This window comes from Bufo bufo, chromosome 8 (assembly GCF_905171765.1).
Source record: "Bufo bufo chromosome 8, aBufBuf1.1, whole genome shotgun sequence".
NCBI classification, from domain to species: domain Eukaryota; kingdom Metazoa; phylum Chordata; class Amphibia; order Anura; family Bufonidae; genus Bufo; species Bufo bufo.
Genome location: NC_053396.1, coordinates 33,558,283 through 33,584,314, shown reverse-complemented (window position 1 = coordinate 33,584,314; position 26,032 = coordinate 33,558,283). Strand labels below are relative to the sequence as shown.

At 43.0% G+C, this 26,032-nt stretch overlaps 1 protein-coding gene across 3 annotated transcripts in view; it reads right to left on the bottom strand.

Annotated features, from left to right (window-relative positions):
* NR5A1 (nuclear receptor subfamily 5 group A member 1) overlaps nt 1-26,032 on the bottom strand; it is a 250,094-nt gene that overhangs the window by 48,583 nt on the left and 175,479 nt on the right. For all 3 annotated transcript variants that reach the window (XM_040405831.1, XM_040405829.1, XM_040405830.1), the window contains exon 5: nt 7,907-8,026. In XM_040405831.1, the coding sequence (XP_040261765.1) occupies nt 7,907-8,026 (120 nt within the window). The remainder of the gene's footprint in view (nt 1-7,906; nt 8,027-26,032) is intronic.

Genomic DNA, 26,032 nt, shown 5'->3' with positions numbered 1-26,032 from the left:
AATAGGCAAAATATCATGTACTGACTTAGTGACTTTATGTGTTCTCATATATCTACCAACACCCATTAATTGGTTTATGTTTTAGATATTTTTCTCTTCCATTCTAGGGCTGCATTAAAGATGTGCTGAAAGTTATATGTATATCTTCAAAGTGTCTGCCGGTGAATAAAGGGCAAACTGTCTATTATTTGCCTTGCATGGAAAGATTTTATTATATTCAAACCATTCAAGCCCAACACATCAACATAAAATGCAACCCATCACGCAGGGACAATTGTACTGTACTGCAATGACAAGCATGTGAAATAAAATCCATATAAAATAGCAAGTACAGTGACATAAACCTAATCCAAGTGGATAAATGGGTGAAACAAAAAAATAAAATGCTCCTCTAGGGCTGGGCTCTCGACTATAGCATGCCAGGGCCTAACCAGCAGTGGGCAAGGTTTACGCCAAAATAAAAAATATTTCTCCTACCATAGACCTTTATTACAAATCTACAGTACCTACACCTACTGTATGTCATGAACCTGCCTGGTGAGGTGGCCATCGCATCAAGGAAGAACATAAAGTGAGAGGTGGCTGTGCATGTGCGTGGCTTTGTTCACTGACTTCTATAGGAGCTACAGACATATCTGAGACAATTTCACATGGCTACTGACTGGTCAATAGCATGTAAGGTTGCGTTCTCATATCTGAAAGTAATTGAAGCACAAGATGAAGGACACAAACAGCACCCGACGGACCCTACTGACTATAACAGAGTCCTTCGGATTTCTGTCATGCTGTGCTATTTTGTCCCTTATGTTTGACAGACTCTGCAATAAAAAACCTAAACAGAGCCTCAGACCAAGAAATGAACACAGCCTAAGGGCTCATGCACAAGGCCGTAGACGTTTTTGCAGTGCGCAAATTGTGGATACGCAAAACAAGGATACTGTCCGTGTGCGTTCCGCATTTTGCATAACAGAACGTCCGGCCATGATAGAACTGTCCTATCCTTGTCCGTAATACAACATCAGAGAGTACATACATGGTGGCATCACTGTGATGGCATCACTAAATCTATAAGTTCTGGGAACACTGCCATCTGCAGTTATGTGGAAGAATTTTGAGACTTCTTTTATGTAAGAAGTTCTGACGTTAAAACATCTTCACACATTTGCATATTTCTATAATTGCGCGGATAAGGTTGAGGTCAGTCCTTCTAAACTCACAGGAGGTACCTTAAGTTTTTTCATTTCATACCATTGTATAAGAATGTGAACATCACGATGCAAATTGTACATTATGCCTACAATTACACTGGAACACTAAAAACATTTACTATGGAATTCTGGCTGGAGTATTAAACTATTAAAAGTGTGTGCCACATAATCAACTCAACCCCTAACCATAGAATAGGGAATAAGCATCTAATTGGTGGGGGTCTGACCGCTGGGACCCCACCGATCATGAGAACAACAGTGCCATCCCCCATCTGAATGGAGCAGCAGCTTCAGCATGAGCACTGCTATGCCACTCATTCTCTATGAGACCGCCAGAGATTCCTGAGCACTGTATTCAGCTACCTCCAGTAGCCTCATAGAGAATTATTGGAGCAGCAAAAAAATTATAATTTTTTTTTCCACGGACAGTGCCGTGTAAGGGCTTGTTTTTGTGGGGTGCTTTGTAGTTTTTATTGGTACAGATTTGGGGGTACTGATGACTTGATCAATTTTTTATCTGGTTATTTGGGGAGTCTAGGTAATAGAAAATTCTGCAATTCTAGCAGATTTCGGCGTTCACCATGTGGGATAAATGACATGCTATTTTAATATTTCAGGCATTTTTGGACATGGCCATACCAATTATTTTCAATCACTATTCTTTCTATATGTTAAATGGGAAAATGGGGGCGTTACTTTTTTATATTTGTTGGGAAATTTGTTTTTTTTTATATACAGGTGAAACTCGAAAAATTAGAATATCGTGCAAAGTTCATTTATGTCAGTAATGTAACTTAAAAGGTGAAACTAACATACGAGATAGACTCATTACATGCAAAGGGAGATATTTCAAGCCTTTATTTTTGGTATAATTTGGATGATTATGGCTTACAGCTTATGGAACCCCAAAAGTTACAATTTTGAGGTCTCCTTTGCTCGGGGGGTATGGATTAATTAGCTGACTAGAGTGTGAGACTTTGAGCCTAGAATATTGAACCTTTCCACAAAATTCGAACTTTAAGTTGCATTAATGAAATTCCTTTTAATTTGCATTACTGAAATAAATGGACTTTTGCACAATATTCTAATTTTTCGAGTTTCACCTGTATATTTTTTAAAAAACTTTAATAAACCAGTTCTTTTTGATCACTTGTAGAGTACACTGAAAAACAGAAGTATCGCAATGCATTGTGATTTTACCTCCATGAGAACCACTTAGCACCTCACAACACAGGGGGACAATCAAAAGAGACAGAAGGTGCTCCCTCCATCTGTCTAACTGCTCAGATGCTGCAGCCTCCCACATGCATGTTAAATTACCAAGTTAAATGTTGTGATTTGCTATGTTTGTATACCTAATGGCATTGTATCGACAATTAATGGTTAGCCTCTTGGCTGATTGCATTTAGTTGCCAGAAGAAGGCCCTAGGCCTGCCCCCTGATCAGTTACTGGAGTCTAGTTCTGCCTGAGGAACAGTGAAGACCTATATGTGTAAGTATCTCAGAGCTAGGCCCGAGCTCAGAGAACTCTCATCTCTGAGACTTCTACAGCCAAGAAAGCACCACCAGATTGCTCATGAGAGAAGGGTGGTAGAGGGTGCAGAATCTACAAGGCTGTGCACCCTTCCACACTTTATGATTGTTGGAAAAGAAAAAGGAACTGTGCCTTGTTATTACTGGATGAACTACCATTTTGCACTTTAGTCAAAATAGACTTTATTAATTGCAACCAACTTGCCTGGTTCCTGACTTCACCATCCACCAGCTACTCTTCTGCCTTGCAGTCAGACAAACCTTCAACACCAAGACCACCGTAACTACCACCAGGCAGGCTGCCCCGGTATCGGTGGTGTAAACAGAGAGACCTTGCGGCCTCAGTGGCGGTCATGTGTCCAGTTCACCTGAATGTTTCCTGGCTTCCTCTCCTCCAATTCTGCCACATACCTTGAATTATAATTGGACGCCTTCAGTGCAGTCACAGGCATAGGAAGCAGAATCCCCTATGTTTTATGAATTAGCGATCAGGACCACCCTTAGGTTGAATGGTTCTCTGAGCAGTACTTTCTTTTGATTCCCCCCTCTTATGATATACCATATAGTACCCAATAATACAATGATAGATACAACATACAGTGCTCAAATAAATTACACGCCTAAGTCAATAAATTAGGAAGCAAGCATCATCCTGTGCAGTTGCAGTCCAAAGTTTCAGGCACCAAGTGTGGATTGGGGGAGTGATACAGGTACACAGTCCACCAGTGCACCCATTTAGTAGTAATAAGTAGTAATTTACCACAAACCCCTCAAGCTGACCTTCCAGTTCTATTGTAAGGGTCTTTTTACACTGCCTGATACAGGACTATAGCACTAGCTTAAACGGGTTGTCAGGGTATTTTCTATTGATGACCTATCCTCGGGATAGGTCATCAATATCAGATTGGCAGGGGTCCGACACCCAACACCTCCATGGATCAGTTGTTTGAGGAGACGGCGCGCGCAGTGAGCACGTTCCGTCTCCCTTCTCTCTTCCTGTCCACTGCTGCTGTCCCATAGACATACAGCAGTGAACGGGAATAGAGAAAGGAGACGGCACGTGCGCACTGCGCGCACCGTCTCCTCAAACGGGTGTTGGACCCCCGCTGATCTGATATTGATGACCTATCCCGGGGATAGGCCATCAGTAGAAAAAGCCTGGACAACCTCTTTAAGGAGGGCCCTGTTGACAAAGGTCAGTGATCGGGAATGATCTTTGGGCCAATCAAAGACCCTTAGGGTCCATTCACACGTCCGCAATTTCGTTCCGCATTTTGCGGAACGGAATTGCGGACCCATTCATTTCTATGGGGCAGCACGATGTGCTGCCCGGATCCGGAATTACAGATCCGCACTTCCGGGTCCGCAATTCCGTTCCCAAAAAAAATAGAACATGTCCTATTCTTGTCCGCAATTGCGGACAAGAATAGGCATTTTCTATTAAGTGCCGGCGATGTGTGGTCCGCAAAATGCGGAAAGCACATCGCCGATGTCTGTTTTTGGATCCGCAAAACACACGCGGACGTGTGAATGGACCCTTAGGGTCCCTATATGCAAGAATTTCAACTGGCATTTATTTAGCACTAAAAAAGCACAAAATAACTGCATACATTTTTCCTGGAGCGCCTGCATTTTTGACATTTTTTTCATGTCTTTTTTTGAGTGTTTTTTTGGAAACAATGTTTTCCCATTAGCGCTTTTCCCAATATAGAAAGAGGTGTCAAAATACCTGAAAAAACTGTAGAGCTGCCGAAAGCTGCATTTTTGAAAAGAAGCCAGAAAGACAAAAAAAAAACAAAAAAAACAACACCACTTAATGAGCAAAAATAACAACAACAAAAAATGCTGGTGTGTTCTGCATTTTATATTTCACCTGTCACGTAAATGTGGGTTGCCAAGTGGCTGTTATGGCAGTGGGGGGGGTCTAGTGAAGGCTAAACCACAATGCATTATTCTATTTCTGTATTGCAGTGTGTTGTAAAACTAATCAAAAATGCTATAAAAAAAATTAATAAGGTTTAAAAAAAACAACATATATTATATAACGCCTAATAACGCTTATTTTTATATATATATATATAAAAGCCTAAAAAAACCTCCAGGTTGCTGCATTTTGGAGAGGAGGCTAGAAAGGCAAAAAACACCAGGTCATCAACACTTGTATGTCCCACGTGTCATATTTTCCATAGACCTTTAGCTAACATCTGGAGCTGGTGTTTCTATGGGGGGAAAAAACGCACCAAAAATCACAGGTGCAAAGACACCTCTTACAGCGATAATGATAAGCAATATATTTATCCGTGAGTCAATGCTCAAATATCTGGAGATTATATTTAGGTGGGGAGATGAGATAACTCCGTACTGAATGCCGTATCACACTTTTCTTTAAAGGAAATTAAACTGCACACACAAGTCAATAGCTAAATAAGAGCGGGTGTGAAAATACAAGCTCATGACCGTATGTGGAACGGTCATTGAGAATCCAGTAAAGAATTGTAATTGGGAAACAATTGTATGCTCTCATTCTGTGCGTCCATCCCGGCCTTGCTACCTAATGAATTACCTATATCTGGGAAGTGGCCGGTAGTTACCCACTATTTCCAGCAGCTTGTTCTCACAGCTCCTTCTGTAAATACAGATGGGGGATGTGCCTCTTCTCTTGAGAAATATGCCGCTCCTGGCCACACTGTCCCCCTATTGAGTGCTGGTGAAAGCCGTGACAAAGCCCTCCCTGCCCGTGTTTGTGGACATGTTGTATCTCTCTGCAAGATCATTGTTTGTGCCTTTTGTGCAGAAACAATTCTGGAACTCAAAAAAAATAATAAAACTAAACAAGTCGCATCTGCTTTGGTCCGGGCTGTACCTCCACCGTATGCACTGAAATGATATGGGGATAATAAAGCATCTATCAACCCTCTCATGCCATGTTGGCAATTAGTAAGAGAAAAAGAAAAAAAGTGGGGCGCCAAAAGAGAGAAGACAGAAAATGACACAAAAGGCAGAAGATTCCGTAGATGGATCTATGTGATTAGAATCAATTGAATAGTATAATGGGAATATTATGAATAATATGATGTGTTAATATCCCAAATGAAAGTGGGAAAAAATGAGGGAGTAGTAATATGTGAGAGCAATCCGACACCTGCATTGTAAGACAAAGGTATGGATCATATACACACACGCTGGAACACCTGTGTTTAAGTTCTCCCATGACAAAATACAAGAATATTTTCATCAAAAGAATGAGAGTTACTCACTTCACCAGGGAGGGGGGTGCACGATAAACTCAAGACATTTGCAACCCTAGCCTCCTTCGCCTACAGAGCGGTCAGCACCCCGTCCTTGCACAATGATGAACCGGAGGAGTTCCAGAATCAAATCCAAAAATCTCGACGCGTTTCAGGAGCAAACAGCCAGTTTCCAACATCACTTTTTAAAATTTCCATCCACGGAGCTGTATTGGGGCTTGTTTTTTGCTGAACAAACTGTAGTTCTTTGGGTACCAGTTTTGTGGTAAATATATGACTTTTTGATCACTGTTAATCAAATTTTTTTGTTTTAAATTTTTTTCTATTGCAGCATTAACTGCACACGAAAGCTATTTTTATATTTCAATAGTTCATATATTTTTGGACATGGCGATACCTGATGTTAATTTTTTTATTATTTTTATCTGTAAAATTGGGAAAGGGGGTTAATCAAACTTTTCATATTTTTTTAATAAATTTTTTAACTTTTTACATAAAAACATTTAACTTCCTTAGCAGGCTAGAACCCAGGATATTTTGATCCCTTGTGCCAATTCTGCTGCTCTATCTGCTGAGCTATGCCTCATGCATAGCTCTGTAGGCAGATTACTATGACAGTCCTTGAAAGCCTCAGCAGGCCACAGGCTATAGTAACCAATCAGAGCCCCACAAATCAACTGCGGGGGGGCTCCGATCAGAAGGCAGAGGGAGCTGCATCCCCAGGTGACTAGATTATTTTAGTAGTAATTATCAACATTTTACAGCTTACGCTAAACGCTAGTAATAAGTTCCTAATTGTATATTGAGCTATAGCCATGTATTACTTATAATGAGAGATGAGCGAATAATTTTAAAGTTTGAATCGGCTGATTCACCAAATAAAAAAAATATAATTGCTTTGTGACGAGTTACTTTGTCACTAAGCCCATTTTTTTTAAGTAGCGGGTGCAATGACAGGGAGCTGCAATGGCGCCACCCCCATCATTGCACCACTCAGATGCTGCGTTCATACATGATTGCGGCATCTGAGTGTAAAAACAGTGTAAAATTAACAATAAAAATAAATTAAATTAAACTTACCGCCTCCATTTGCTTGCGACGAGTCGGCCGCCGACATCTTGCTTGAAGATCTGGAGTGAAATCTCGCGCGGCGCGAGATTACGTCATCACGCCGGCCGTCATGGTGACGTCATACGTCACCATGCACAGGATTTCGGCCGAGATCTTCAATCGCGAGCAAATGGAGGAGGTAAGTTTGAATTTCTTTGTTTTTTTACACTATTTCAGGTTAAATCGATTCGCTGACACAAAGCACAAGGAAATTCGGCTTCGAGGCGAATCGTTGGATTCGTGAAATTCGATTCGTTCATCTCTACTTATAATATGTATCAGCCATTATGGTTTTCCAATTTGTCCATAAAAAATGATATGGTGATTTTGGGATAAGTTGTCAGAAAAAATAAAAATTCTGGTTGGCATGGGGGGGGGGGGGGGGGGGGGTTGGAAGTACGGGAGTGCTAAAAATACTAAATCTTTGCCCCAGGTGCTGGAAAGCCTAGCTACACTTCTGGATAAGGGGGCAGAAACTGTTTTCTGCTTGACCTAGAAGAATAATACATTTTGTACCACAAGTACTCCAGTAGTGCAGTCTCATGGTTTTAGGGTTATTTTGCTTATTGATAGAGAAATAGGAACTAAATCCAAAAATGTCCTCTGGCAACATGTCCCTCTTCCCCAAGATGATTACATTTCATTTTTTTTCCTTAAGGATGGCCTGGGGAGTGACAAGGTGTAAGGTGGGGGGATTAGCCATTTCTATCATATGATCACAATTTTGGACTTGCACTCTCCATAGATTTAGGAAAAGTTAGTGGATATGTTCACCACCAGCATTCATACACATATCAAATTGCTTACCTCTTGTCCAGTCACCAGCAGAATGCTATTCTCTTTGCTGTGTTGCATTTGCCTGTAGATGTGGTCAAAGACTAGGAGTTCACTCCAGCAATTCTGCAGTAAAATCATCTGGTCACTGACCTAGAAAGAGAGATACGGGGTCATTAGAAAACAGAAATGATAGGCCCTAATGAGACTCTTCTTCAATGAAGATAGCCTTCAATGAAGATAGCCTTGACGGCCTCTCCGTGATCAAATGGATGAGGTATGTTTTGTTTTAGTTTTTTTGAAAACTCTGCTCATCACTACTGCACCCTGCACCCTGCAACAAAGGGTGATATCCCAGACCAGCAAGGCCACAGTGCTTTGCAGCATTTTCAGTGGCAATTTTCAGTTTTTGTTTTTTTTCTAAAACTGCTGTGCCAGATGTAACTTTAACGTCTATTTTTTTTAAAGCAATTTTTTATGTCAAACATATTTTAAGAACTTTAGGTATTATTTTTTAATTTTCCAGGTCAAAAACTATAAAAAAAAAAAAAACTAAGCTCCTGCAGTTTTCACACTGGCACTGAGCCTAATAACAGGCTGAAACTTCCTGTTCTGCAGCGCTCACTTCTCAGCTTCTCAGCAGTCATCTCATTGTCATCACTGGCGGGATTGCAATGGAAGATGACACCTCTAAATAGATAACACAGGACCCAAGGATCACAATAGGTTATGGTCACAGAATGGAGGGGTGGATTCTGCTGTGGAGCTTGACAGCTCGCTCTCTAAACACAATCAGCACCGCATATCCAACAAAAACATTGCTCGCTGTCAGGATTTCACGCTGCCCGCTTTTCCGACAGCATGAACCCGATGTCAGGTTCCCTTTAACAAGTTTGGCAGTGAGGTGACGAGCATCCAGATTTCGTAGAAGCTTCAAGGCCTTGCAGAAATGTTTTTATCTCTTTTCCTAAACTTCCATTTCCACTGCACATTTGATTTGTAATTCATTGTTATTTAGCTAAGTTACAATACTGTTCTGTCTGACGTTTTCCTCGCATTTGCTAAGTTTCTAACCTTGTGAAAAAAGAATAGACACATTGAACAATCTGACAGTTTTGACTGCGTGTACTTGCCGCTAATACAATAAACATTGTCTCCCAATGAATAGACTTCTGTCCTTTGCAACAACTTTTCCAATAGGTTTCTAATTTTTTAAATGCAATATTGTTTTGTTAAACAGTTTGGATTCCATAATGTCACCCACTGTACACGACAGTGAATGTCTGTTTTATAGAAGAAAAATACGTGGAACTGAATATCATAAAAATATAACAAGGGGAGGGGAAAGCAAGTAGATTTAAAAAAAAAAAACTCTGTCTCACCTTTGCAATCCATTCATGGCAAGGATAGGGCGGCAAAATGATGGAAACGCCAAAAGAACCCTGACTGACCCCATTATAAGATAATGGACACAGCGCCATAGACATTACATTACTGTCTGCCAAACCTATCAGTTTCAGGAGAACTTGCCAAGCGACTAATGTCCGAGGAAAGAGTCGGCCATATTAAAGGGGTTGATAAAAAAATAAAGATATGTGATCTGCACACCCTAAGTGGTGGGTGCTCGTAGAGGACATGCGTCACTTGATTCCTGGGAGAGATCCACGGCACACTGTATGTTTCTTCGTCAGAAAAAGTTTTTAATGAGTAGTAATTTTACATCATTTTTGTTCCATCCAGAGCAAATAGTAAAGCATTACAATTAATCTAGCAGTGCAACCCAACGTTTCGGTCGGTTGTCGACCTTTATCAAGGGATCTGTGGCTAGAGTCTTTCCAAACGCGCTCTGGAGGTGATCGGTGCACAATATCTATTACTAGCTGCACGTGTGCTGGTTACAACACATTATTAAACCGCCACTGATATCCTGCACATGAACGTATTGTTGGTCCACATCCGATCCGCATTTTTTGTGGGTCAGATGAGGACCCATTCACTTCAACAGGGTTGCAAAAGATGAGGACCGCACACCCATGTGCTGTCCACATCCGTATGTCCATTTCGCAGCCCTGTAAAGAAACAGAACATGTCCTATTCTTGTCTGTTTTACGGACGAGGATAGGACTGTTCTATAGAGGGCAGGACGTTCCGTTACAGAAAATGCAGAACACACATGGCAACTTGCGGACCTCAAAAACTGCAAAGGCCGTTTGCATGAGCCCTAATTCCCCTGTCTAGTGTTGAGCAAATCGAAGTATCCAAGTGGACTTCAATCCGAATTTTAGAGAAATTTTTAATCAATTTTCCCTAAAATGGTGGTAAATTTTATTTTTTTTAAAAAACATACTCACCTCAACCATTTGAGCGGGAAGCGGCCAAATCTCATACATCACCACGCACCGCCTGACATTTTGAGCTGGATCTTCAAGCAAAATGGCTGCGGCGGCGGCCTCTTTGCGCTCAAATAGATAAGGTAAGCACAATAAAAAAAATTTTTAATGATTAACCCATGAAAAGGCCTTAATATTAATCTCAGATTCCACGATCATCTGAGGGGTTCAATGACGGGGGCCGTGCAATCGCCGTTTCCCGTCATTTCGCCCACTACTTACTAAGAAATGCACTTCGTGACGAAGTAATTTGTCAGCCAAATACATTTTTAAGAACTTCGCTCATCTCGACCCCTTTGCATCCCGAGGGCAAATGAATGGAGGTTGCAGAAGGATGGGACCCTCTATCTGCAGCAATTTCCGGAGCGCAGCGCCAGCAAATGGACCTGCGTGTAAACATGAATTATTCATGCTAAACTATCAGACAGCGGTGCCGATGGTTTAATAATGCTTATCAGGCCAGATTCACATCACCATTTATTTTTCCCTTCTTCAGATCCTTCAGAAGAACAGAAAAATAAAGTATAATATGGATCCTGTATTTTAGGCATCCATTATGCTCATGTATGCCCATTTGGCATCCGCGTTAGCCATTTCCATCTGAGATCCATTATTTTAGATGAAAAAAAGTCCTGGATGCCAAACGTGCACAAATGAGCATAACGGATGCTTAAAATACAGGATCCGTTTTTTTTTCTTTTTTTTCTGTTCTTCTGACGGATCAGTAGGACGGAAAAATAAATGGTGATGTGAACTCGGCATGCATGTGTAGCTAGTAATAGATACTAGTCCACCACTTTAAATTTTACCTTTTGGTCTCAAGGAGATAGGCTGCCACCAGAAATGTCTTGCACTTGTAGCGGCTTTCTCCCAGCTCCTTATTGCAAACACATGCATGCTCAGCCAAACTAAGAGTGCATGTATATGGGGAGATTTGGAAGTAATAGCTGCTGGTTGAAAGAGTGTTCGGCGTGTTTGGTTTTATCGTTTGCTTTCATCGCTTAAACTGTCCATGGCTTGCGTTTGGTACTGCATTTAGGCTCCATTAAAGTGAGCCAGTGGTCTAAGGCTCCATTCACACGTCCGCAAAATGTGTCCGCATCCTTTCCGCAATTTTGCGGAAAGGATGCGGACCCATTCATTCTCTATGGGGACGGAATGTGCTGTCCGCATCCACATTTGCGGATCCGCACTTCCGCATCCGTGCTTCCGTTTCCGCAAAAAAATAGAACATGTCCTATTCTTGTCCGCAATTGCGGACAAGAACAGTCATATTCTATTATGTCGGCAATGTGCGGTCCGCAAAATGCGGAACACACATTGCCGCTTTCCGTGTTTTGCGGATCCGTGTCTCCGTGTATCCGCAAAACACATTGCGGACGTGTGAATGGAGCCTTACCCCCACCAATCAATTATCGCCTCTAAGCACAACCCCTTTAACTGCTTTTGTATATAGATTAAAAGTATTTTCTCTCCAGAATGAAAAAAAAACAGATCACTTAGGGCTCATGCACATCAACATATATTTTTTCCGTGTCCGATCAGTTTTTTTTTTAGGCCCATATGCGGAACCATTCTCTTCAATGTATAAAAAATGGAAATGACTCATTCTGTGTCCGTATGTCTGCATGGCCGTTCCATAAAAAAATAGAACATGTCCTTTTATTGTCTGCATTACGGACAAGCATAGGACTGTTCTATTAGGGGCCGGCCATTTTGTTCCACAAAATGAGGAAAGCACATGGCCGCTACCGTTGTTTTGTGGATCCACAATTTGCAGACCCCAAAACATCAACCGGTCGCGTGCATAATGCCCTAATTGAAGGATACTGTTGAGAGAAAAGCGAATTGACCTCCAAACTAAGACAAAGCTTCAGCGATTAGATTCAGATGAATCGCGCAAAACAGTACTTTCCATTTTACATATCACTGGACACTGCAGAAAATTAGCAACAGATGTTGTGCAGTTGCCTCTTTTCTTTCCCAAAAATCTGTTAGGCTGGGTTCACACGGGCGTCACGTTTTGGCCCAGGAAGCGTCCCGGGTGCATTGCGGCAAACCCGCGTGAGTAGGTACCCAATTTCAGTCAGTTTTGACTGCGATTGCGTTCCGCTGCTCAGTTTTTATCGTGCAATGCGTTTAGCACGTGCGTGATAAAAAACTGACTGTGGTACCCAGACCCGAACTTCTTCACTGAAGTTCAGGTTTGGGTTCGGTGTTGTGTAGATGTTATTATTTTCCCATATAACATTGGTTATAAGGGAAAATAATAGCATTCTTTAATACAGAATGCTTACTAGAAGGTCAATTGAGGGTTAAAAAAATAAAATAAAATTAACTCGCCTCCTCCAATTGATCGCGTAGCTGCCGGTGTCCTGTTCTTTCTTCAGGACCTGTCAAAGGACCTGTGGTGACGTCACTGAGCTCATCACATGGTCAAATCACATGGTCAATCACCACGATGGACCATGTGATTGGACCATGTGATGTGACGTCACCACAGGTCCTTTAGCCGGCAGCTCATGATTAAAGAAGTAAGAAGAGATTGGCAACTACACGATCAAGAGGAGGAGGTGAGTTAATTTATTTTCTTTTTTAACCCTTAATTGACCTTCTACTAAGCATTCTGTATTAAAGAATGCTATTATTTTCCCTTATAACCTGTTAACTGTTATAAGGGAAAATAATACAGTGAATAGACTTTCATCTTAGCAACCATGCGTGAAAATCGCACCACATCCGCACTTGCTTGCGGATGCTTGCGATTTTCAAGCAGCCCCATTCACTTCTATGGGGCCTGCGTTGCGTGAAAAATGCACAATATAGGCCCCTTTCACACGGGCGAGTTTTCTACGCTGGTGCAATGCGTGAGGTGAACGCATTGCACCCGCACTGAACCCATTAATTTCTATGGGGCTGTGCAGACGAGCGGTGATGGACCATGTGATTGGACCATGTGATGAGCTCAGTGATGTCACCACAGGTCCTTTGACAGGTCCTGAAGAAAGAACAGGAGACCGGCAGCTACGCGTTCAATTGGAGGAGGTGAATTAATTTTATTTTATTTTTTTAACCCTCAATTGACCTTTTAGTAAGCATTCTGTATTAAAGAATGCTATTATTTTCCCTTATAACCATGTTATAAGGGAAAATAATTACATCTACACAACACCGAACCCAAACCTGTACTTCAGTGGAGAAGTTCTGGTCTGGGTACCACAGTCAGTTTTTTTATCACGCACGTGCTAAACGCATTGCACCCGCGCGATAAAAACTGAACAACGTAACGCAATCGCAGTCAAAATTGACCTACTCGCGGGGGTTTGCCGCAATGCACCTGGGACGCATCCGGACCCAATCCGGACACGCTCGTCTGCAAGGGGCCATAGAGCATGCTGCGATTTTCACGCCACGCACAAGTGATGCGTGAAAATCACCGCTCATCTGCACAGCCCCATAGAAGTGAATGGGTCCGAATTCAGTGCGGGTGCAATGCGTTGACCTCACGCATTGCACCCGCGCTGAATTCTCGCCTGTGTGAACCCAGCCTTACAATTCTTTTACAGTTACTAAGTGTGCAGATAAGTGTAGTTTACTATGTCACTAGCAGGATATATTTTGGCCGCAGACGTTATGGAAGTGCACCTTTTTTTTCCAAAATCATGTTGCAAATTTTCTACAGGTAAGGGCCCATTCACACGACCGTGGTTTGGTTCCGCATCCGAGCTGCATTTTTTGCGACTTGGGTGCAGACCCATTTACTTCAATGGGGCCGCAAAAGATGCAGACAGCACTCTGTGTGCTGTCCGCATCCGTTGCTCCGTTCCGTGGCCCCGCAAAAAGTCCATCACTGAATTTGTCCATCATTCAGGACTTTTTTCTCCTCTCAAAAAAGTTCTCCAAAACAGAAACTTAATGGATGCCATTATAATCAAAGGGATCTGTTAGGCCCCGTTCATATAGGTTATTTGACGAATTGCGGCACTTCTGTTATTTATGTTCTTCTGCTTTTATAACGGTGTAGAACAGGCATCCTCAAACTGCGGCCCTCCAGCTGTTGTAAAACTACAACTCCCACAATGCCCTGCTGTAGGCTGATACCTGTGGGCTGTTCGGGCATGCTGGAAGTTGTAGTTTTGCAACAGCTGGAGGGCCGCAGTTTGAGAAAGCCTGGTGTAGAATAAGGGAAATAATAGCGTTGATATAAAAGCAGCCTGATAAGTATATTTTACTGCATCACCAGCAGAGTATATTTTGGCCGCAGATGTTGTCCAATTGTGCCTTCTTTTTCCAAAAACCTTTTGCAAATTTTCTGTCAACCATGTGTTTACCCATACACTGTACAAGTCACCGTTACTCAGATATTTTTAATGCTGTTTTTGCGTTAGGCCTCATGCACACTGCTGTTGCCCGGCCGTGGCCATATTGCGGGCCGAAACAGCATGTCCGCAATACACGTATGCGGACCCATTCACTGGAACGGAAGCACGGATCGGAAGCACTACAGAGTGCTTTTGTGGTGTTTCTGTCCGTGCCTCCGCGCCACAAAAAATAGAAAATGTTCTATTTATTTATGGTGCAGACGGATCACGGACCCATTCAATGAGAATGGGTCTCGCTCCGTCCCGGCCCCCGCACGGATGTTACCCGTGCATTAGGGACCTCAAATTGCCGTCCCCAATGCACGGAAATGGCAGCACAACAGCCGCGTGCATGAGGCCTTAAAGAACTTGAAAGTGTCAGAGAGAGAGAAATGTATAAAAAAAATGAAAGAAAGACAAGAGAGTCCTAGGAGATCGCAGTGTATCATAAACAAATTTTTAGGCCAATTGGACCACTTTCAGTTTGGGTTGAATTTATCTTCAATCTTCCAACCAGTTGGTTAGAATTAGTGATGAGCGAAGTATTTAAAATTTGATTCGGCTGCTTCACAGAATTTTACAAAAAAATCCGCTTTGTGACGAATTAATTTATCACGAAGCACATTTCTTTGTAAGTAGTGGGTGCAATGACAGGGAGCAGCGATGGGGTTAGGGTCATTGTACCCCTCAGATGCCGCGTTCATACATGATCGCGGCATCTGATATTAATAACACAGTGTAAAATAAAATAAAAAAACATAAAAAATAATACTTACCGACCATTGCCATCTTGCTTGAAGGTCTGGCCCAAACTCTCGCGTGGCCCAAGATGACATCATCACACCAGCTGGCGTGGTGACATCATATGTCGCTGCGCACAGGATTTCGGATGAGATCTTCAAGGAAGATGACGGTGGCCGGCCTGTTGCGCACAGAAAAGTTTTTTTTATCTTTTTTTTTACACTATTTCAGGTTAAATCGATTTGCTACCGTGAAGCCCATTGCGAGCAAATGGATCAGGTATTATTTTTTTTGTTTTTTACACTATTTCAGGTTGAATCGATTCGTTATTGCAAAGCACGAGGAAATTCGGCTTCGCGGCGAAACAAATTTATCATGAAATTCAGATCCTTCGCTCATCACTAGTTAGAATCAGACCCGAAACTAATTTCAAAAAATGGTATCATTTCATTCAGCTGAGCTAGGCCTACAAGGCACTGAGCCTACTCTTAGGCCGAGTTCACACGAACGTGTGTGATCCGTGGCCGTATTCGGGCCGCAATACACGGCCACACTTCCGTGTGCATTCCGCATCATGGATGCGGACCCATTCACTTCAATGGGTCCGCAAATCCGGAATTGCGGAACGGCCGCACAGAACGGGACCCCTCGGAAGTACTACGGAGTGCTTCCGTGGGGTTGCGTCCCGTACTTCTGTTCCGCAAAAAGATAGAACAGGTCCTATCTTTCTGCAGAACGGGCAGATCGCGGACCCATTAAAGTGAATGGGTCCGCGATCCGATGCGGCTGACCCACGGCGGGCCGTAGCACAGGCACGGGTCACACACGTTCGTGTGAACTCGGCCTTACAGTGAATTTCCACGTGACAGGCTCCCTTCAACCACTTATGTATTTTTATTAAAAACTGCATTTTTTTTTACTATTTATGCCATACAAGATAGCTGATGTATGAAAAAATAAAAAATCTTCAATGTTATGTTATAGGGCACAATCTCAAGAAGGTCTGCACAGAGGAAGCAAATTGTGCAGTACTCGCATCTTTTTTCCACACAAGTGGCTTTGTATTGTGTTGTGTACGGAGGTTCATATCGCAATCCCACACACGGCAGTCAGATGCTGCTGTGCGATTATTGAAACTGAATAAAATGTTCTTGTTTTGTCGAAAGTGTAAAAGCTGAAGTGGGTCAAGTAGTTAAAACCATATTTAGCAGAATCATTCGGCGGTTGATTAAATTAGTTGTGCGCGATCGCAAGAAAAGCAGGTTAAAGCTCATCCTTTTTAGCTGTAGAAATGGATTTTACAAAAGCGTGCAAAACAAGCCAAGCTTGTGACAGTTTTTGGAATTAAAATGTAGACAGACCCAAGGCACAGCATCCTTGCCTGATAAATAAAGTAATATTGGGGTACAGTAAATCAAGAAGCTTCTTTTTGACCCACCATGGTCTGCTTGTGAAATGACTTACAATATCTCTAGCTACTGTATACATCATAGATAGCTGCCAGCCAAATTATTGTTCATCGCTATTGCTATGGGGCTCAGCACTGAACTGTTTCTCCTTTTCCCAACATGGATTCATGCCATTTTCCTGCATCCACCGCTAGGGAAAACTGATTGTATAGAGATTTTATAGCTACCATTGAGTGCAGTTGTAAGTGTATAAATGCTTATGCACTGAGCTCCCCCTAGTGGTGACTGCAGGCAAATAGCGTTGTAATATGTCAGGGGGCAGATGGTTTAGAACATTATGGGTGTGATCAATGGGGGGGGGGGGAGTATTTATCAAAATTGGGAAAACTGGCTTAGTTTCCCATAGCAACCAATCAGTATGATCATTTTATTTTCCAAAGGAACTCTGAAACATGGAAGGTGGAATCTGATTGGTTGCTATGGGCAACTAAGCCAGTATTTGTTTGATCAATCTCCCCCACTGTATTTATGACAGTTGATTGGTACAAACACAAGAGAAATAATGGTGTTCAGAATGAGAACTATATTCATGAGGCAACTGTTAAAGGTAAAGTGGGTAACAAGAAGCACATTTTTTGTTTAATTCAAAAATTTGTCCACTGAAAAGGGTTATCCAATCCCTATAAGGCCCCCAAAATGCTTGGGCACCGCACACAGGTTATACTTACCCCGCTCCCCGGAACCCGCGTCGCTCCTGACGCGAGCACAGCCGCTGCTGCATCTCCCCATCGCGCGGATCAAAACATCTGGTGACGCGGGCATGGGGGGGATGCCAATAGCAGGCGGCGACAGGAACAAGCCTCCCTAGCGTCACCCACTCACTAGTGAGGGTGGGGGCAGACATCAAAGTCAGGTAGTGTGCGTATAACTCTGCAGCTATTCATTGTAAGCACTCACCGATTATGTCAATGTAAAAAATTGCTTGAGTTCTTCATTAAAGGGGTTATGCCATGATTGATGTAAAAAATAAAAATCAGACATCACATAGTACATGACAATCTCTTTCTAACAAAGCTAGAACCAGCCCTGTACCTCACATGGATCCAGAGATCTCCACATTCATTGCTCTGCTAGATTTATATCAAGTTGACAGCTCAAGGGGAGGGTCTTATCTACTGCAGCTCAGGAGGCATGTCTCAGCTCTCCCTATCACAGCTCAGTGGGCGTGTCCATGCTCTCCCTATCACAGCTCAGGGGGCGTGTCCATGCTCTCCCTATCACAGCTCAGGAGGCAGTTAAAGGATGAAACTGAGCATGTGCGACCTTCTCGGTGAGCAGGTCAAAGAAATAAGAAAAATAACAAACAGCAGGTGGCGCTATACAGATTATATTATATATATATAACTCAGTGGCTATGATAAATTTTTAATTACATTCAGTTACAAAAGTATTCAGATCCAGGTGCTGTTTTGAAAACTGTAGAATATTTTTTGTGGGGCAACACTTAACTTTTTGAAGTCCAAGGCCTTCCAATACCTGAATGTCCATGTCCAGATTTCCCAATTTGCAATGATTTACTAAGGGAGAATTTAAAAAATATATTTTTAACCAACTATCTGGTTTTATAATTTTGCAACTCAGGGGGAAGCTTTACAAAACCACAATCTTTTTATTTTTATACGTTTCCTTCTTTTTCCCTTTTGTAGTTGAATGTAATTAGTGCATAAAGCCTCATGCACACAGCCTTGTCTGTATTTCCCAAAAATCAAATCCGCAAAATACAGATACCTTCTGTGTGCATCAAAAGAAAGGACTTTCTACAATTCGTACAGGAATAGGAAATATTCTATGATCTGTGTAACGGCCACACGGATCCGCAAAAATAATGGATGTTTGCATGGCCTCATAGAATGAATGGGTCAGAGCAGGGGCGGACATAAGCCGGTTCAGCTGCACAGGGGCCCGGCGTGTGAGGGGGCCCATTCATACTAGTGAGCGCTTCTGGAAATAAATAGCTGGTCATTAAGTGGTTAAAACCGTAGTGCCGCAGGTGTGAAATTAGCCTTACCCTGTATGTTTTGTATTGCTATAAGTAACGTTAGGACGGAATAGGTTAGGTTGCAAATTTGGCTGGGGGGGGGCAGGCACATTCTTTGCAGAGGGGCCCTCTGCTGTCTGTGTCCGCCCCTGGGTTAGAGTGCTATCCTCAAAAATGCACATGGTGTTACAGTCATATGAAAATCCCAGTTACATTTTAGGATGTTTTTTTTTTACCATGACTATGAACAGCCATTTAAAGTTTTAACCACTTAATGACTAGCTATTTATTTCAGTTTTTGCCTCTTTCTGTTTAAGCAGCCCTAACTTTTTTCCCATTGACATAGCTGTGAAAAACCTAGTTTTATGGCAGAGCAATTGAATTGTTTTGTGCTGTTTGAGGGTACATATATATTCCTTTTTTATTTATATACTGTGACACAGTGAGGGGTTGTGTTTGGCAAGGCAGGTATTTTCCTCCCAGCATGTGCAGCTGGGCTGGTTTCCAGCCAGGTGAGGTCAAATACCGGACTGGAGTTTAAGAGCCAGTCCGGGTTTTGGCAGCACCTGCTGTCTTTAACCACCTCAGCTCCCCTAGCTTAAACACCCTTAATGACCAGACCACTTTTTACACTTCTGCACTACACTACTTTCACTGTTTATTGCTCGGTCATGCAACTTACCACCCAAATAAATTTTACCTCCTTTTCTTCTAACTAATAGAGCTTTCATTTGGTGGTATTTCATTGCTGCTGACATTTTTACTTTTTTGTTATTAATTGAAATTTAACGAAATTTTTGCAAAAAAATGACATTTTTCACTTTCAGTTGTAACATTTAAAAAAAAAATACATCTATATATAAATTTTTCTCTAAATTTATTGTTCTACATGTCTTTGATAAAAAAAAAATGTTTGGGTAAAAAAAAAATGGTTTGGGTAAAATTTATAGCGTTTACAAACTGTCATGTTTCCTGAGGTTCTACAATGCCCAGACAGTAGAAAAACCCCACAAATAACCCCATTTCGGAAAGTAGACACCCTAAGGTATTCGCTGATGGGCATAGTGAGTTCATAGAACTTTTTATTTTTTGTCACAAGTTGGTGCTCTTTGGAATGTGGGCCCTTTGCCCACTTAGGCTGCAAAAAAGTGTCACACATGTGGTATTGCCGTACTCAGGAGAAGTTGGGCAATGTGTTTTGGGGTGTCATTTTACATATACCCATGCTGGGTGAGATAAATATCTCGGTCAAATGCCAACTTTGTATAAAAAAATGGGAATAGTTGTCTTTTGCCGAGATATTTATCTCACCCAGCATGGGTATATGTAAAATGACACCCCAAAACACATTGCCCAACTTCTCCTGAGTACGGCGATACCACATGTGTGACACTTTTTTGCAGCCTAGGTGCGCAAAGGGGCCCACATTCCAAAGAGCACCTTTAGGATTTCACAGGGCATTTTTTACACATTTTGATTTCAAACTACTTCTCACACATTAGGGCCCCTAAAATGCCAGGGCAGTATAACTACCCCACAAGTGACCCCATTTTGGAAAGAAGACACCCCAAGGTATTTTGTGATGGGCATAGTGAGTTCATGGAAGTTTTTATTTTTTGTCACAAGTTAGTGGAATATGAGACTTTGTAAAAAAAAAAAAAAGAATTAAATCATCATTTTCCGCTAACTTGTGACAAAAAATAAAAAATTCTAGGAACTCGCCATGCCCCTCACGAAATACCTTGGGGTGTCTTCTTTCCAAAATGGGGTCACTTGTGGGGTAGTTATACTGCCCTGGCATTTTAGGGGCCCTAATGCGTGAGAAGTAGTTTGAAATAAAAATGTGTAAAAAATGCCCTGTGAAATCCTAAAGGTGCTCTTTGGAATGTGGGCCCCTTTGCCCACCTAGGCTGCAAAAAAGTGTCACACATGTGGTATCGCCGTACTCAGGAGAAGTTGGGCAATGTGTTTTGGGGTGTCATTTTACATATACCCATGCTGGATGAGATAAATATCTCGGCAAAAGACAACTTTTCCCATTTTTTTATACAAAGTTGGCATTTGACCGAGATATTTATCTCACCCAGCATGGGTATATGTAAAAAGACACCCCAAAACACATTGCCCAACTTCTCCTGAGTACGGCGATACCACATGTGTGACACTTTTTTGCAGCCTAGATGCGCAAAGGGGCCCAAATTCCTTTTAGGAGGGCATTTTTAGACATTTGGATCCCAGACTTCTTCTCACGCTTTAGGGCCCCTAAAATGCCAGGGCAGTATAAATACCCCACATGTGACCCCATTTTGGAAAGAAGACACCCCAAGGTATTCAATGAGGGGCATGGCGAGTTCATAGAAGATTTTTTTTTTTGGCACAAGTTAGCGGAAATTGATTTTTATTTTTTTTTCTCACAAAGTCTCCCTTTCCGCTAACTTGGGACAAAAAGTTCAATCTTTCATGGACTCAATATGCCCCTCAGCGAATACCTTGGGGTGCCTTCTTTCCGAAATGGGGTCACATGTGGGGTATTTATACTGCCCTAGCATTTTAGGGGCCCTAAAGCGTGAGACGAAGTCTGGAATATAAATGTCTAAAATAATTTACGCATTTGGATTCCGAGGGGTATGGTGAGTTCATGTGAAATTTTATTTTTTGTCACAAGTTAGTGGAATATGAGACTTTGTAAGAAAAAAATAAAAATAAAAAATCAATTTCCGCTAACTTGTGCCCAAAAAAATTCTGAATGGAGCCTTACAGGGGGTGATCAATGACAGGGGGGTGATCAGGGAGTCTATATGGGGTGATCACCACCCTGTCATTGATCACCCCCCTGTAAGGCTCCATTCAGACGTCCGTATGTGTTTTGCGGATCCGCGGTGTCCGTGTTTTGCGGATCCACGGATCCGCAAAGCACATACGGACGTCTGAATGGAGCCTTACAGGGGGGTGATCAATTACAGGGGGGTGATCAGGGAGTCTATATGGGGTGATCACCCCCCTGTCATTGATCACCCCCCTGTAAGGCTCCATTCAGACGTCCGTATGTATTTTGCGGATCCGATCCATGGATCCGTGGATCCGTAAAACACATACGGACGTCTGAATGGAGCCTTACAGGGGGGTGATCAATGACAGGGGGGTAATCAGGGAGTCTATATGGGGTGATCACCCCCCTGTCATTGATCACCCCCCTGTAAGGCTCCATTCAGAGGTCCGTATGTGTTTTGCGGATCCACGGATCCATGGATCGGATCCGCAAAACACATACGGACGTCTGAATGGAGCCTTACAGGGGGGTGATCAATCACAGGGGGGTGATCAGGGAGTCTATATGGGGTGATCACCCCCCCTGTAAGGCTCCATTCAGACATCTGTATGTGTTTTGCGGATCCGATCCATGAATCCATGGATCCGCAAAACACATACGGACGTCTGAATGGAGCCTTACAGGGGGGTGATCAATGACAGGGTGGTGATCAGGGAGTCTATGTGGGGTGATCACCCCCCTGTCATTGATCACCCCCCTGTAAGGCTCCATTCAGACGTCCGTATGTGTTTTGCGGATCCGATCTATGGATCTGTAAAACACATACGGACGTCTGAATGGAGCCTTACAGGGGGGTGATCAATGACAGGGGGGTGATCAGGGAATCTATATGGGGTGATCACCCCCCTGTCATTGATCACCCCCCTGTAAGGCTCCATTCAGACGTCCGTATGTGTTTTGCGGATCCGATCCATGGATCCGTGGATCCGTAAAACACATACGAACGTCTGAATGGAGCCTTACAGGGGGGTGATCAATGACAGGGGGGTGATCAATGACAGGGGGGTGATCAGGGAATCTATATGGGGTGATCACCCCCCTGTCATTGATCACCCCCCTGTAAGGCTCCATTCAGACGTCCGTATGTGTTTTGCGGATCCGATCCGTGGATCCGTAAAACACATACGGACGTCTGAATGGAGCCTTACAGGGGGGTGATCAATGACAGGGGGGTGATCAGGGAGTCTATATGTGGTGATCACCCCCCTGTCATTGATCACCCCCCTGTAAGGCTCCATTCAGACGTCCGTATGTGTTTTACGGATCCACGGATCCATGGATCGGATCCGCAAAACACATACGGACGTCTGAATGGAGGCTTACAGGGGGGTGATCAATGACAGGGGGGTGATCAATGACAGGGGGGTGATCAGGGAGTCTATATGGGGTGATCAGGGGTTAATTAGGAGTTAATAAGTGACAGGGGGGGGTGTAATGTAGTGTGGTGCTTGGTGCTACTTATTACAGAGCTGCCTGTGTCCTCTGGTGTTCGATCCAAGCAAAAGGGACCACCAGAGGACCAGGTAGCAGGTATATTAGACGCTGTTATCAAAACAGCGTCTAATATACCTGTTAGGGGTTAAAAAAATCGCATCTACAGCCTGCCAGCGAACGATCGCCGCTGGCAGGCTATAGATCCACTCGCTTACCTGCAGTTCCTGTGAACGCACGCGCCTGTTCACAGGAAATCTCGCGTCTCGCGAGATGACGCGTATATGCGTGACTCTGCCTGGGTGAGCCACCTCCGGAACGCGATCCTGCGTTTGGCCGTCCGGAGGCAGTTAAATAGGCAGCTGGGCTCAGCAGAGATGTCTCTGTTTTTTGGGATCTGAGGCTTTGTGCCATGCTGGAGGGCTGAGAGCCGCACGCTGGGGAACCAGGTCCCCTAAAGCCTGCTGTGGGGACGAACATGGGCCGGGACATTCGCGATCAAATGTTTGCGAACAGCATGTTCGCGGTGGGCCCGTTCACTTTAATGTCAGGCGAACCTGAAAAACCTTCAGGTCATATTTGTAGTCACCAAATACTTACTAAAAGTGCACATATAGTCCCACAACATGGACAGTGACATACCAGAGGGGGATCAATGGCAAAAATTCCCACCAAAAATATGTATTTTAATTAGGGGCCATTTTTATGCGTCTTAAAGGGAAACTTAAAAATGTGCTCTGCTGGAGCCTAGAAAATTTTTATTTTAGGGCACAGGAGTACGGGCCCCCAAAATTCACCTGACGGAAAAGAACAAGTGATAATGTGGCTGGAGGTACATAAGGCAGTCACTGGATAACAATTTTACTGTAGGCCACAGGAGTACGGGCCCCAATAATTTGGCATTCACCTGACAGAAAACAACAAGTGCTTATGTGGCTGGAGGTACATTAGGCGGTCACTGGGTAACAATTTTACTGCAGGCCAGTGGAGTACAGGCACCAAACATTAGGCATTCCCCGGACAGAAAAGAACAAGTGATTACACTGCATGCAGAATTATTAGGCAAATGAGTATTTTGACCACATCATCCTCTTTATGCATGTTGTCTTACTCCAAGCTGTATAGGCTCAAAAGCCTACTACCAATTAAGCATATTAGGTGATGTGCATCTCTGTAATGAGAAGGGGTGTGGTCTAATGACATCAACACCCTATATTAGGTGTGCATAATTATTAGGCAACTTCCTTTCCTTTGGCAAAATGGGTCAAAAGAAGGACTTGACAGGCTCAGAAAAGTCAAAAATAGTGAGATATCTTGCAGAGGGATGCAGCACTCTTAAAATTGCAAAGCTTTTGAAGCGTGATCATCGAACAATCAAGCGTTTCATTCAAAATAGTCAACAGGGTCGCAAGAAGCGTGTGGAAAAACCAAGGCGCAAAATAACTGCCCATGAACTGAGAAAAGTCAAGCGTGCAGCTGCCAAGATGCCACTTGCCACCAGTTTGGCCATATTTCAGAGCTGCAACATCACTGGAGTGCCCAAAGGCACAAGGTGTGCAATACTCAGAGACATGGCCAAGGTAAGAAAGGCTGAAAGACGACCACCACTGAACAAGACACACAAGCTGAAACGTCAAGACTGGGCCAAGAAATATCTCAAGACTGATTTTTCTAAGGTTTTATGGACTGATGAAATGAGAGTGAGTCTTGATGGGCCAGATGGATGGGCCCGTGGCTGGATTGGTAAAGGGCAGAGAGCTCCAGTCCGACTCAGACGCCAGCAAGGTGGAGGTGGAGTACTGGTTTGGGCTGGTATCATCAAAGATGAGCTTGTGGGGCCTTTTCGGGTTGAGGATGGAGTCAAGCTCAACTCCCAGTCCTACTGCCAGTTTCTGGAAGACACCTTCTTCAAGCAGTGGTACAGGAAGAAGTCTGCATCCTTCAAGAAAAACATGATTTTCATGCAGGACAATGCTCCATCACACGCGTCCAAGTACTCCACAGCGTGGCTGGCAAGAAAGGGTATAAAAGAAGAAAATCTAATGACATGGCCTCCTTGTTCACCTGATCTGAACCCCATTGAGAACCTGTGGTCCATCATCAAATGTGAGATTTACAAGGAGGGAAAACAGTACACCTCTCTGAACAGTGTCTGGGAGGCTGTGGTTGCTGCTGCACGCAATGTTGATGGTAAACAGATCAAAACACTGACAGAATCCATGGATGGCAGGCTTTTGAGTGTCCTCGCAAAGAAAGGTGGCTATATTGGTCACTGATTTGTTTTTGTTTTGTTTTTGAATGTCAGAAATGTATATTTGTGAATGTTGAGATGTTATATTGGTTTCACTGGTAAAAATAAATAATTTAAATGGGTATATATTTGTTTTTTGTTAAGTTGCCTAATAATTATGCACAGTAATAGTCACCTGCACACACAGATATCCCCCTAAAATAGCTAAAACTAAAAACAAACTAAAAACTATTTCCAAAAATATTCAGCTTTGATATTAATGAGTTTTTTGGGTTCATTGAGAACATGGTTGTTGTTCAATAATAAAATTAATCCTCAAAAATACAACTTGCCTAATAATTCTGCACTCCCTGTATGTGGCTGGAGGTATATTAGGCGGTCAGTGGATAACAATTTTACTGCAGGCCAGTGACGTACAGGCCCCAAAAATTATTCATTCACCTGACAGAAAAGAATATGTGATGATATGGCTGGAGGTACAATAGGCAGTCACCGGCTAAAAATTTGGGCAAAAAGGTTATCCGGCATCATCATCTTTTTACTCTCAAACATTTGGGCCACGGAAGCCTGCCTTATGCCAGATGAATGTGATGATGGCACGGTGGAAGGTGGAGTGGAGGAAAAATGGGAGGAGAGAGGAGAAGGAGAAGAGGCAGGATGTGGAGCGCCGGGACTGTGGCTTTGTGGGTTCCAACGGCGTTGTTCCCA